Raw genomic sequence first — 13,842 nt, 5'->3', positions numbered from 1 at the left:
ATGGCTACAGTGAACACTTACTTCCAGAAAAGGCAGGAACATAGGGTGACCTACAAGAGTGGAGGGAGACGCACGCAGGTGGATTACATCTTGTGCAGATGATGTAATCTAAAGGAGGTTACTGACTGTAAAGTAGTGGTAGGAGAGAGTGTAGCTAGAAAACATAGGATGATGGTGTGTAAGATGAGTCTGGTGGTGGGGAGAAAGATCAAGAAGACAAAGGCAGAGCAGAGAACCATATGGTGGAGTGTTGTGCGGCTTTTCAAGAAGAGGTGAGACAAGCTCTCGGTGGATTGGAGGATCTTCCAGAACACTGGACCACTACAGCCATGGTGATCAGAGAGACAGGCAGGAGAGTACTTGGTGTATCTTCTGGTAGGTAGCAGGAGACTTAGTGGTGGAAACTCAAAGTCCAAGAAATCATACAAGGCAAGAGGTTAGCTAAGAAGAAGTGGGAAACTGAGAGGACTGAGGAGAGGAGAAAGCAATACATGGAGATGCGATGTAGGGTGAAGGTAGTGGTGGCAAAGGCCAAACAAGAGGCATATGATGAGATTTATGCCAGGTTGGACACTAAAGGAGGAGAAAATGATCTATACAGGTCGGCCAGACAGAGGGATAGAGATGGGAAGGATGTGCAGCAGGTTCGGGTGATTAAGAATAGAGATGAAAATGTGTTGACTGGTGCCAGTAGTGTGCTGGATAGATGAAAAGAATAATTTGAGGAGTTGGTGAGTGAAGAAAATGAAAGAGAAGGAAGAGTAGAAGAGGTAAGTGTGGTGGACCAGGAAGTGGCAATGTTTAGTAAGGGGGAAGTTAGAAAGGCATTAAAGAGGATGATGGAAAGGAAAGGCAGTTGGTCCTGATGACATTCCTGTGCAGGTATGGAAGCATCTTGGAGAGCTGGCTGTGGAGTTTCGGAGGAACACCTCCGGGGCTCCACTAAGGGCACTTTGTCACACTTTTGGGGACTTTTAAGGGACTTTTCGGGCCACTTCCGGAGCTTCAATAGGACACTCTGCTACATTTTGGATCATTTTTGGCTGCTGTCTCTGGGCACTGGACAATGACCTTCGGAGGTCCTCCGAGAGCACTTTGCTACATTTTGGTTCACTTTTGGTGGCATATTGGGGCCCTTGAAGAGGAATCACCCCCTTGCCCACTGGGCTTGTTCAGGGCAGGTGAACTCGGGGCACTGTGCTACATTTCGGGGCACTTGAAGAGGAATCACCCCCTTGCCCACTGCGCAAGAAATGCTCTCCATCTAAAAAGACTGGATGGGCTGATGAGCAGTAAGGTGAGAAGGTGACACATATACATACACACACACACTCACACACACACACCGGCATTATGCACCCTTTGTAGAATAAACTTGGACAGTCATTTACGGTTCATTTCTACTTTTTGAGCTACCACAAGAGGAATCCAACCACTTGTATGTCTTGGTTGTGGATAAATTATTTTGGGGCACCTTGCTACATTTCAGGTGTGGTCGGGAGGAATCAACTTTTCGCACTTGGTAGATAAATCTCGGTCAGTCATTTTTGGGTCACATTTCTACTTTTTGGAAGAGGAATCACCCACTCATCCACCCAGTGTTGCGGCCTTGGTGACTCGACGGGCTTTTTGCTACATTTTGGGATACCTAAAAGGAATCACCCTTGTTGTTCTCCCCATGGTGAGGCCTGTTGACTCGACAAGCATTGGGCACTTTGCAACATTTTGGGGCACCTAAGAGGAATCACCCACTCATCCACCCAGTGGTGAGGCCTGTTGACTCAACGGGAACTTTGCAACATTTTGGGGGACCTAAGAGGTGGTGGGGGGGTTCCAGTAATTTTGGGCCAATTGGCAAAATTTACAGAACCGTGGCGCAATTGTGATTACTTTGCCGCGGAATGGGAACCGGCGGAGGAATCGCGACTGGTCGCCCAATCTTTGAAAGAAGCCCCAATGTTCGCCTAACCTTCAACAAAGTGCCCCCTCCATTGTTCCACCTGGTGGTCGTATCCCAGAATGCAAGCTCCCAAAGTGACTGATGATAACTCAGAGTGCCCCAAAAAGTTGACTCAAGGAACGGACCCGCAGATTACGAGAGATAGTGAGTATATTGTTAGAAGGATGATGAGGATGGAGCTGCCAAGCCAGAGAGCTCGAGGAAGACAAAAGAGAAGGTTGACAGATGTCATGAGGGCAGTTGGTGTCAGAGAGGAGGATGCAGGATTAGGCTTACTTGGAAAAGGATGACATCCTGTGGCGACCCCTAATGGGACAAGCCGAAAGGAAAAGAAGAACTCAAAAGAATTAGATTTTATAGGGATTGATTCAGAATTGTGCCTGAAGTCCTGCAGTGTAAATCCTTAATGTCGTTGAAGAAATGGTCAGAAGACCTAATCTTTTTTGTGCAATTTTTATATTTTACTTTAGATCTCAGTTCCTTAATTAAATGCATTTTCCACATGTATTTATGTGTATTTATGCTTTAAAAGAAGACATACCGTAATTTCTCGTGTATAATGCGCATTTCCCCCCCCCCAAAATTGTCAAAAGTCAATAGTGCGCATTACACATAGTCATAGGGGCAAATGGAAAAAAACCACATTTCACAACACAAAATATACAGGAAGTCCTCGAGTTACGACGTACTCGACCTACGACGCCCGTGCCTCGTCCGCCATTTTGTCCCCAGCACCATAGGGTTTCTGCTTAGCTAGTGCATAGTGCTTGTCTGTGTTTGTGCGCCTGGAGTATCTTTGCCTTTTTTCATACTCTCAGCAGTAAGGGTAAGTACAGCATCTTATGTTTTTATTTTCATGTATTTTAGTTTCTTTATACCAAGTGTTAACCTTTCCTGCTACGGTCACCTGACCGTGGTCAGGAGACGCAGGGGAGACGCCTTCTCCAGGGCCAAGGTTGTCCTCCTCGGGGTTAACTCCCTTCTCTCGTTGCACAGCTGAGCTGGGTGACGGCAACAATAAAGGCACAAAGCACCAATTTGCTGCTTTACTGGCTTTATTAGGTCCTCTGCACATTCAACGTCAACGGGTCCTCCGCTAATCGCTATTCTTCCCCGGTCGCCGTCACTACACTTGCTACTGTATACACTCGCACCAGCGCGCACTCCTTCCTCCTTCACAGTCCCGCCGGACGACGCCTGCGCAGTCCCGTCTCACTCACACATCGACGCCCACACACACTGAGCTTGCTGTCACAATCACGTGGGACAATACCCGTAACAGAAGTATTTTGATGTAAATCTCGAGTTTAACGGTGAAATCCGACTTACGCGGAAATTTGGGTTACGTCGCCAGCGTAGGAACGGAACTAGTTCGTAAATCGAGGACTTCCTGTATTTCACATTTTATAAATGAATGCCGCCATCTAGTGGTTATGAAAAAGCTGTACGCTTTCATTCCAAAATGCCACCGCCACCTAGTGGTTATAAAAAAGTATAGCCTACACTTGCATTCCAATATGACAGGGGTACGTATGACTGCATATATGTACAGTTGTGCTCATAAGTTTACATACCCTGGCAGAATTTGTGAAATTTTTATTTTTTTTAAATATGACTGATGATTATGTTTTGTTTAATGATAATGCTTTTCTGAAATGTTTGACCGTTTAATTTGAATCCCATTAAAATTAAATTAAATGTGTTTCGCATGGTCCTTCATGTCCTGGGGCCTCATGTACAAAGACTTGCATGGATTTCCTACTAAAACATGGCGTACGCTCAAATCCAGAAAACATCGTACGCACAAAAATATTCAGATGTATGAAACACTGCATACTCATGAATCCAAGCATATTTCCTTCGTACATTCCAATCAACGTGGAAATGAGCGCACATGTTGGAGTAGCCGACTCCTCCCTGTCCACGCCCATATTTGAATATGCAAATCACATTTAAATGAACCCTGCACCTGAGATGCCGATCGCTCCATGATCAGAAAAAAAGGAAAATGAGCAAGGTAATGAAGAAAAATATTTTTTCTGAATGTGAAGTTTCTCAATGAAGTGGAGGCATGCAAGAAAATTATCTTAGGCATGCTGTCCTCTGGCGTTAACAACACGCGAAAGAGGAGTGAATGGGACAGCGCACGTGCGGCTGTCAATGCTGTGGAGACAGAACAGCGCGCACACTTTGAACTAAAAAAGAAGTGGTCAGACATTAAGGTGGATGTGAAGCGGAGGAAAGCTGCCCACCACCAAAGTCTGGCCAAAAAAGGCAGACGAACCGGCGCGGAGGGCCTCACCCCGTTCGAGGTGGCAATCAACTTCTTAAACACCTAACCTGCAATTCCATTGCAACATGCTGGCAATTTTTTGTCTTTTTGTCTTGAGTTTGTTGTCACATTTCTGTCGGGCCAATTATATATTACTCGTGCACTCACTGTAGTAGTCTCACCACGCTGCACTATTTGCATATCTGTTGTTGACCAATACTGGCCACGCATGGCAGAGTAGCATCTGCTCCATTTGCACACTGACTGAGGAGTATCTGCAACATTTGCACAATCAACATTGTCCCAGACTATCGTACTACTCGCTTGAAGTCTCGGCGCCCTTTGCACAATGCTCATTGCACCGGACTATTGTAATATTAGTCATTTGAACTGCTCTAAGTGCTCTAAGGACTCTGCATCTTTTTGCACAATTGTCAAAAAATAAATAAATAAATAAATACAAATTACAGTCTGTGGTTATACTGCTTATTGCTGATACTGCCTGCAATTTTTTGTTTGTTTTAGGCTGTTGCAGTCTCAGCAAACATTGCAGGCATCCAAAGTATCCTTTGATTTATGTTCAATATCATTACTGTTGGCAGCACGGTGACCGACTGGTTAGCACATCTGGCCCACAGTTGTGAGGACCCGGTTTCAAATCTGGCCTCCTTTGCCTTAGCCATGCACAGATATTGTATCATCTGCCAAGTTCATCCTTATAGTTGAGAAGGATGCTACATTTCAGAGACTTCTTCAAGATGACTTCTGCACAAAGCTTTTTCCCTGTATCATGATCACAGTATGTCATAGTTTCTTTTTATCTTTGACCTAACTTGGATAATAATCTCCTCATCTTAATGTGGCCTCAAAGCACAGCTGTCCTTTTTTTTAGAGCGAGCATGTGTGTGTTTTTCTATTTAAGGGTAAAGGCTTTCCAGATGTGAACAGCAGGTTGATGGTGAGAAAGCTCTGGGACGTGTTGCATGTCCCTGTCTTCACTCTGGTGGATGCTGACCCGCATGGTACATCTGCTTGAGTGCAGCCCAATTTTACATCTCATACTACGAAACATATTTCCTCTCACTAAACAGTCTGTGACCCAAATCACCTGTTAGCTGCCTCAGGGTGTCTTTTCAGCCTAATATTCCACTTGGCCTAATCTCATCCAGACATTCAACTTGTTTTTTGTTGCATGGCAGTACACATATGTAATGCTTTACTTTGTTGTGAGCTCTGTTGCGCATCTCTCAGAGTAATTGCTCTGATGTGTTGGTGATTGTGGCCTGTTGTGTATCTGATTTTCCCAGGCATTGAGATCATGTGTATCTACAAGTATGGATCAGTGGTGAGTCCCATTTGGCCAATTATTGCTCCATTCTGTTAAGGCCTTTAAGGGCCAATCTTATTGAAACTCTGACCTTAATGGGTACAGATAAATGTAAAGGGCTACCAGTTTGATTCACACTTCTGAAATAACAAATTTACATTTTAGCAAGTTATTTTTGATAATTAATCATTTTCATCTGTGTGAACACTGATCATGTTAATCATCCATCCATCCATTTTCAACACATCTTATCCTGGTTAGGGTCGCGGGGCGCTGGAGCCTATCCCATCTGACTTCAGGTGAAAGGTGGACTCCACCCTGAACTGGTCGCCAGTCACTCACAGGGCACATATAGACATGGACAACTATTCGCACTCACATTCACACTGTCACTGAGTGGGAACTGAACCCAAGCTGCCCGCACCAAAGTCAGGCGAGTGTACCACTACACCATCAGTGACTTCATGTTAATCATTTCTCACAATAATTATCAACAATGATTTAACAAGGGCCGACACGGTGGATGACTGGTTAGAGCGTCAGCCTCACAGTTCTGAGGACCCGGGTTCAATCCCCGGCCCCACCTGTGTGGAGTTTGCATGTTCTCCCCGTACCTGCGTGGGTTTGCTCCGGGCACTCCGGTTTCCTCCCACATCCCAGAAACATGCATGAATTGGAGACTCTAAATTGCCCGTAGGTGTGACTGTGAGTGCGAATGGTTGTTTGTTTGTATGTGCCCTGCGATTGGCTGGCAACCATTTCAGGGTGTACCCCGCCTCCTGCCCGATGATAGCTGGGATAGGCTCCAGCACGCCCGCGACCCTAGTGAGGAAAAGCGGCTCAGAAAATGGATGGATGGATGGATGGATTTAACAAGGGGCGGCACGGTATCCGACTGGTTAGAGCGTCCGCCTCACAGTTCTTAGGACCTGGGTTCAATCCCCGGCCCCGCCTGTGTGGAGTTTGCATGTTCTCCCCGTGCCTGCGTGGGTTTTCTCCGGGCACTCCGGTTTCCTCCCACATCCCAAAAACATGCATTAATTAGAGACTCTAAATTGCCCGTAGGCATGACTGTGAGTGCGAATAGTTGTTTGTTTCTATGTGCCCTGCGATTGGCTGGCAACCAGTTCAGGGTGTACCCTGCCTCCTGCCCGATGACAGCTGGGATAGGCTCCAGCACGCCCGCGACCCTAGTGAGGAGAAGCAGCTCAGAAAATGGATGGATGGATGGATGGATTTAACAAGGTAGGAAACACAAAAAATGGGAGATTGGCTAAAGTCAGCTGGGATGGGCTCCAGCATACCTTGTGACCCTAGAGGTGATAAGGAGTACAGAGAATGGATGGATGGATGGAAACATATATCAATATGAAACACTTTATTGCTATACTCTAAATATATGAAAGTGTTTACATTTTCAAATGATCACTTCTACAACATTCCTAGAAATTTACAATGTCCCATTACTAATGAGCTATTTATTAAACCAATAGGCACCCTGTTGGTGACCCCTGTTCTACTCTTCCAATTTGCAATGATCTAATTTATACACCAATCATCCACCCTGAAAGATTTAAACGGTAATGAAATGAACATGTTGCTGAGGGTGCTTGTGTTCTTTCACTACATTATAAGCACATGTTGGGCATTGTGGCAACACAGAATGCATAGGGTTGACCTGTGCACCCTTGTATGCAAAACTTTGTTTCTGTGCATTTTCTCGATAGGCCATGTCATTTGAGGCCCAAAGCCTGACCATCCCCAGTGCAATGTGGTTAGGCCTCCTCCCCTCGGACCTAGAGAGGTTTGGACTCAACTCCTCCTGCTACTTCCTCCTGACTATTTGTTTTGATTTCTGTCGCCGGCTCTAGTTTATTGCTTGGAAGATCTGAGAACAATAGATGGAGTTTTATCAAACTGAAACAAAGTTTAACTTAAAATGACATTTTTCAATTAATTGTATTGCTCTGTCAACAAAGGTTGTAGTACTGCAATGTTTTTTTTTTTAATATGTGAATGAGAAAAATTAAAGTGTGCAGTCACAGTCAACCACAATTTATGTGGGCATCTCATTAATTCCAATATATGAGTGAATGAATGCTCAATTGGAGTGTAATTTTCCAACTTAGTGGGGATGTTGCTAACATACAGTTTAGTTAGTAAAGTAACCATAACAAATTGTGTCATGAATTTGTCAACTTCGAAGAATTTTATTTTATTTTTTTAACCATTGTTGAGTTTACAAGTACTGTTTCATGTCATATTCTTTTATTCTTAACCCTTAAAAACAAGTTGAAGGGTAAAATACTAATTTCATTCCTGAGGTTGCAGGTTCCCAGGAGTGCTCTGCTCCCCCTCACCAAGACTGATGAAAACAAACTGGACAGCCTCCTCAAACGGCCTTATGTAACGGACCAACCAGAATGGGTTAAAGAGGTCAGAAAGAAATTGATAAACTGGGGATTTACAGTATTTGGGAAACGTGTACTCTGTCAGGTGTGGCCAACCTGCAGACCAAATTCACTTGCCCTTGAAAAATGTATTCTGTTTGCAAAGATCTTCCACTTTCACCTTTAATTTCATAAAACAAAAACAAAAAAACATTTTGTTTTGTGTGTCTTTGCAATAGGATAGTGTGCGTGTGTTTCTTTTTATCTTTATGCTCATGCAGTTTGCCAACCCTCTGCTTCATATTGAACTTTTGATAACTTGTAAAATCATCATTTGTTTTTTTTCTCGTAATGTGACTATATTAACTGTTGCTATATTAATGGACTGAGTGCCTTCTTTGAGGTGTGACTTATGCAACTGATGGCAGAGGAGTTTGACCGAAGCCTGTTTTGCTCTCATCGTAGATGGCGTTGATGCAGAAGAATAGACTCAAAGCTGAAATTCAGTCACTGGCAGCCATTGGTCCAGATTTTCTCACCAGCATCTACCTGCCCAACAAGCTGCGCTTTGGGGGCTGGCTATGAGCACAATGCTGCCATCCAGCGGGATAAAAGACTAATGACAAAACGGGTTGGAAATGACCCTATATGTAAACGACCAGTTTGACCGTTATCGACACAATAAATAGTTGTTGTTTTTTTTTCGCGTGCATTGAAAAATTATTTGAAAAAAAGAGAAATAATTATTTTGGCTGCCAAAGCCATTGGGCATGAAAATAAAAAATATATTGTAAGGATAAAAGAATAGACTAATTGTTCTCTTACCCAAACAATGTTAATGAAGGAATGGAATCATGATGGAGGACAACTCAGGTAAGTAAGGTAGCAGGTGAAGACAACTGAAAGAATTAAGAGTTTATCTTTTAGGAAAGACTTTCAGGATATGAACACAGGTGGGTCAACTGAAGAAATGTGGGATGATATGTATGACCTTTAATCTTATTAATTGTTACATATACTGAGGTTTGTAAAAGCTACATTTTTTTAAAAAGATGTTGAAAATGCATGAATCCCTCTTCTTTGATATTTTAAAATTATGTTAAATTTGTTTCCTTTCGGCTTGTCCCATTAGGAGCACCACAGAGCGTCATCTTTTCTAAGCCTATCTTCTGCATCCTCTAACACCATCTACTCTCATGTCTTCCCTCATTACATCTATCAACCTTATCTTTGGTCTCCCTCTACCTCATCACCCTTCTATCAATATGAACATGGTCCATTCGGACTCGATGTCCCCCGCCTCCCCCGGAACATGAGCAAAGTTATGTCGGAGGTGGGAGTTGAAACTCCTTCTGACAGGGGATTCCGCCAGACGTTCCCAGCAGACCTTCACAATACGTTTGGGCCTGCCACGTCGGACCGGCATCTTCCCCCACCATCGGAGCCAACTCACCACCAGGTGGTGATCAGTTGACAGCTCCGCCCCTCTCTTCACCCGAGTGTCCAAGACATGCGGCCGGAAGTCCGATGACACGACCACAAAGTCGATCATCGAACTGCGACCTCAGGTGTCCTGGTGCCAAGCGCACGTGTGGACACCCTTATGTTTGAACATGGTGTTCGTAATGGACAAGCCGTGATGAGCACAGAATTCCAATAACAGAACAATGCTCGGGTTCTGATAGGGGGGGGGGCATTCCACCCAATCACGCCCTTCCAGGTCTCACTCTCATTGCCCACGTGAGCATTGAAGTCCCCCAGCAGAATGATGAAGTCCCCAGCGGGAGCGCTCTCCAGCACCCCCTCCAAGGACTCCAAAAAGGGTGGGTACTCTGAACTGCTGTTTGGTGCATAGGCACAAACAACAGTCAGGACCTGTCCCCCCACCCGTAGGCAGAGGGAGGCTACCCTCTTGTCCACCGGGGTGAACCCCAACGTACAGGTGTGGGTATACTTATTGCACCCCGGCTCGGCGCCTCTCACTGTGGGCAACTCGAGAGTGGAAGCGAGTCCAACCCCTCTCGAGAGGACTGGTACAAATGAGCTTTGACCTGCTTTTTTTTTCAGCAATGGGGCCTTGCGTGGTGAGCGTGCATACAGGCCATGGCGGCGGAGTGCATTACTCACTGTTTTCCTTGTGACGACAGTACCTGCAAATTCCAGGTCTTTTTGAAGCTCTCCACAGGTCCGTGGCTCTTGGACAACTCTTCTGATTATTCTTTGTACTCCTCTGTCAGAAATCTTGCGAGGAGCACCTGATCGAGGCAAATTTATGGTTGGATGATTGGCTTTCCGCTTACGTATTATGGCCCCAACCGTGCTCACTGGAACGTTCAGAAGCTTAGATATGCACCTGTAATCAATGCCATCGTGATGTTTTCCAACAATTAGTTTGTGATGGTCTTCAGACGGCTCTCTGCTCTTACTCATCTTGAGATGTGTCTTGACTCACACCTTGGCAATTATACCTTTTTGTTGGCCATAAATTAGGACTGAACCATCTGATGTTCATTTGCACTGACAAGGGGCTGGATTGCTGTTTGATTATTGATAGATTTTAGGTGTTGTCTTGGCTATCCGTGCCTTTTTGCACCTTCCGTTCTTCATGTGTCCAATACGTTTTCCGTGTGTCATTTCACATTTTTACACACAACTTCATTTCTAAGCTTATTTGTTCTACCTTCTTTGAATGTATGGATTACTTGGGTTGTTCGCAACATCTGGTGGAATTTACATTTTCAGTTCAATAGCACCGTTGAAAGTAGATTTAGTTAGAAAAATGGTGACTTGTTTAATACTTATTTCAGCCGCTGTATGTATACACATGCATACTGTATATTTGATCTGCCGATCTGATCGGCTTGATTGGTATCGGTCGATAATTAGCATTTTATGCTGATCAGTTTTAATGTCATAATTCTTCGATCGATCGGCTCCGCAAAAGACGCGTCGCCGTCATTCATTCATTCATATTCCGTTCTGCTTATCCTCACTCGGGTCGCGGGCGTCCTGGAGCCTATCCCAGCAATCTTCGGGCGAGAAGCAGGGTACACCCTGAACTGGTCGCCAGCCAATCGTAGGGAACATATAAACAAACAAGAATTCGCGCACACATTCACACCTAAGGGCAATTTAGATTCGTCAATCAACCTACCATGCATGTTTTTGGGATGTGGGAGGAAACCGGAGTGCCACATGTAGACTGGTTGGGCGAACTCCCATGCACCTTCAAGGACCCTGTCGAGGGTGTAGAGCTGGTCCATTGTTCCACGGCCATGACGAAAACCACAATGCTCCTCCTGAATCTGAGATTCCACTTCCCGACCCTCCTCTCCAGCACCCCTGAATAGAGCTTACCAGGAAGGCTGAGGAGTGTGATCCCCTTGTAGTTGGAACATAACCTCCGGTCCCCCTTCTTAAAAAGGGCGACCACCACTCCAGTCTGCCAATCCAGAGGCAATGTCCCAGATGTCCATGCAATGTTGCAGAGGCGTGTCAACCAGGATAGCCCCACAACATCCAGAGCCTTTAGGAATGCCGGGTGAATCTCAGCCTCAGGAGCTTTTTAACCACCTTGGTGACCTCAAACCCAGAAATAGGAGAGTCCGTCTCAGAGATACCACGCTCTGCTTCCTCATGGGAAGGCATGTCAGTAGAATTGAGGAGGTCTTCGAAGTATTCTCCCCACCGACTCACAACATCCCGAGTCGAGGTCAGCAGCGCCCCATCCCCACGATACACAGTGTTGATGGTCCATTGCTTCCCCCTCCTGAGACACCGGTGCTGGACCAGATTTCCTCGAATCCATCCGTAAGTCGTTCTCAATAGCCTCACCGAACTCCTCCCACGCCCAGGTTTTTGCCTGTACCACCAAAGCTGCATTCCGCCCGGCTTGCCGGTACCCATCAGCTGCCTCAGGAGTCCCACAGGCCAAAAAGGCCCGATAGGACTCCTTCTTCAGCTTGACGGCATCCCTCACCGCTGGTCTCCACCATCGGGTTCGGTAGTTGCCACCACTTTACGGCCACAGCTTTGGTCGGCCGCCCTAAACAATGGAGGTGATCTCGCCTTCGAGCCCCACCTCGAGGCCTGGCTCCAGAGTGGGGGAAAGGGAAAACGTCATTCTATCAATTTACTTATTATGTGTGTGTGTGTGTGTGTATATATATATATATAGGGGGCACGGTGGACGACTGCTTAGCACATCTGCCTCACAGTTCTGAGGACCGGTGTTCAAATCCCGGACCCGCCTGTGTGGAGTTTGCATGTTCTCCCCGTGCCTGTGTGGGTTTTCTCCGGGCACTCCGGTTTCCTCCCACATCCCAAAATCATGCATTAATTGGAGACTCTAAATTGCCCGTAGGCGTGACTGTGAGTGCGAATGGTTGTTTGTTTGTATGTGCCCTGCGATTGGCTGGCAACCAGTTCAGGGTGTACCCCGCCTCCTGCCCGATGACAGCTGGGATAGGCTCCAGCACGCCCGAGACCCAAGTGAGGAGAAGCGGCTCAGAAAATGGATGGATGGATATATATATATATAGGCGGGGCGGCATGGTGGACAACTGGTTAGAGCGTCTGCCTCACAGGTCTGAGGACCAGGGTTCAATCCCCGGCCCAACCTGTGTGGAGTTTGCATGTTCTCCCCGTGCCAGCGTGGGTTTTCTCCGGGCACTCCGGTTTCCTCCCACATCCCAAAAACATGCGTGGTAGGTTGATTGAAGACTCTAAATTACCCGTAGGTGTGAATGTAAGTGCAAATGGTTGTTTGTTTAAATGTGCCCTGCGATTGACTGACAACCAATTCAGGGTGTACCCCGCCTCCTGCCCGTTGATAGCTAGGATAGGCTCCAGCACTCCCACGACCCTAGTGAGGATAAGCGGCTCAGAAAATGGATATATATATATATAGTATATATATAGGGGGCACGGTGGACGACTGGTTAGCACATCTGCCTCACAGTTCTGAGGACCGGTGTTCAAATCCCGGACCCGCCTGTGTGGAGTTTCCATGTTCTCCCCGTGCCTGCGTGGGTTTTCTCCGGGTACTCCGGTTTCCTCCCACATCCCCAAAACACACGTGGTAGGTTGATTGAAGACTCTAAATTGCCCACAGATGTGAGTGCAAATGGTTGTTTGTTTAAATGTGCCCTGCGATTGGCTGGCAACCAGTTCAGGGTGTACCCCGCCTTTTGCCCGAAGATAGCTGGGACGCACACGACCCTAGTGAGGAGAAGCGGCTCAGAAAATGGATGGATGGATGGATCCCAGTCTTAATCCATTGGGTTTAATATGACAGGTTTCCACCCCCTGCAGTTATAACAGCTTAAACTCTTCCGGGAGGGTTTTCCACAAGGTTTAGGAGTGTGTTTATAGGAATTTAATGACCATTTTTCCACAACCGCATTTGTGAGGTTGCACACTGAGGTTGGACAAGAAGGCCTGGTTCTCTGTCTCCATTTTAATTAATCCAAAAGTGTTCTATAGGGTAGAAGTCAGGATTGTGCAAGCCAGTCAAGCTCATCCACATCAAACTGTCTCAGCTGTGTCTTTATAAGCCTTGATTTGTGAAGTAAGACCCTGAGCCTATGCACAATCATGTTGGAACAGGAAGGGGCCATCTCCACACTGCTCACACAAATTTGTAAATGTCCAAAATATTAGCCCCTGAGCTCTAGTGAAAGGAAGTCCGTTTTCTTCATCATACCAAGAGATTTTGGACAGTCAAACAGTTTGGTAGAATTTGCTATGAATGCATTTGACTGGCCTGCACAGAGTCCTGGCCTTAACCCAATAGAAAACCTTTGGGTTGATTTTGAGTGGACAGTGAGCCAGGCCTCCCTGTGTGCAGTTTGCATGTTCTCCACTTGCCTGCGTGGGTTCTCTCCGGATACTC

The 13,842-nt window shown here is 46.0% G+C and overlaps 1 protein-coding gene across 6 annotated transcripts in view; it reads left to right on the top strand.

Annotated features, from left to right (window-relative positions):
• Nucleotides 1-8,651, top strand: part of spo11 (SPO11 initiator of meiotic double stranded breaks) — a 19,810-nt gene extending 11,159 nt beyond the window's left edge. For 4 of the 6 annotated variants that reach the window (XM_061794659.1, XM_061794668.1, XM_061794694.1 and 1 more), the window contains 7 exons: nucleotides 4,758-4,794; nucleotides 4,922-5,031; nucleotides 5,155-5,254; nucleotides 5,540-5,577; nucleotides 7,287-7,363; nucleotides 7,884-7,995; nucleotides 8,415-8,651. In XM_061794659.1, the coding sequence (XP_061650643.1) occupies nucleotides 4,758-4,794; nucleotides 4,922-5,031; nucleotides 5,155-5,254; nucleotides 5,540-5,577; nucleotides 7,287-7,363; nucleotides 7,884-7,995; nucleotides 8,415-8,534 (594 nt within the window). In that variant the 3' untranslated portion in view covers nucleotides 8,535-8,651. The remainder of the gene's footprint in view (nucleotides 1-4,757; nucleotides 4,795-4,921; nucleotides 5,032-5,154; nucleotides 5,255-5,539; nucleotides 5,578-7,286; nucleotides 7,364-7,883; nucleotides 7,996-8,414) is intronic. The other 2 variants (XM_061794686.1, XM_061794677.1) reach the window with 2 other exon arrangements.
• Nucleotides 8,652-13,842: the final 5,191 nt, after the last annotated feature.

The sequence above is a fragment of the Phyllopteryx taeniolatus genome, chromosome 1 (genome assembly GCF_024500385.1).
Source record: "Phyllopteryx taeniolatus isolate TA_2022b chromosome 1, UOR_Ptae_1.2, whole genome shotgun sequence".
NCBI classification, from domain to species: domain Eukaryota; kingdom Metazoa; phylum Chordata; class Actinopteri; order Syngnathiformes; family Syngnathidae; genus Phyllopteryx; species Phyllopteryx taeniolatus.
Note: the sequence above shows the minus strand (reverse complement) of the source record. Positions and strands in the feature narration are given on the sequence as shown.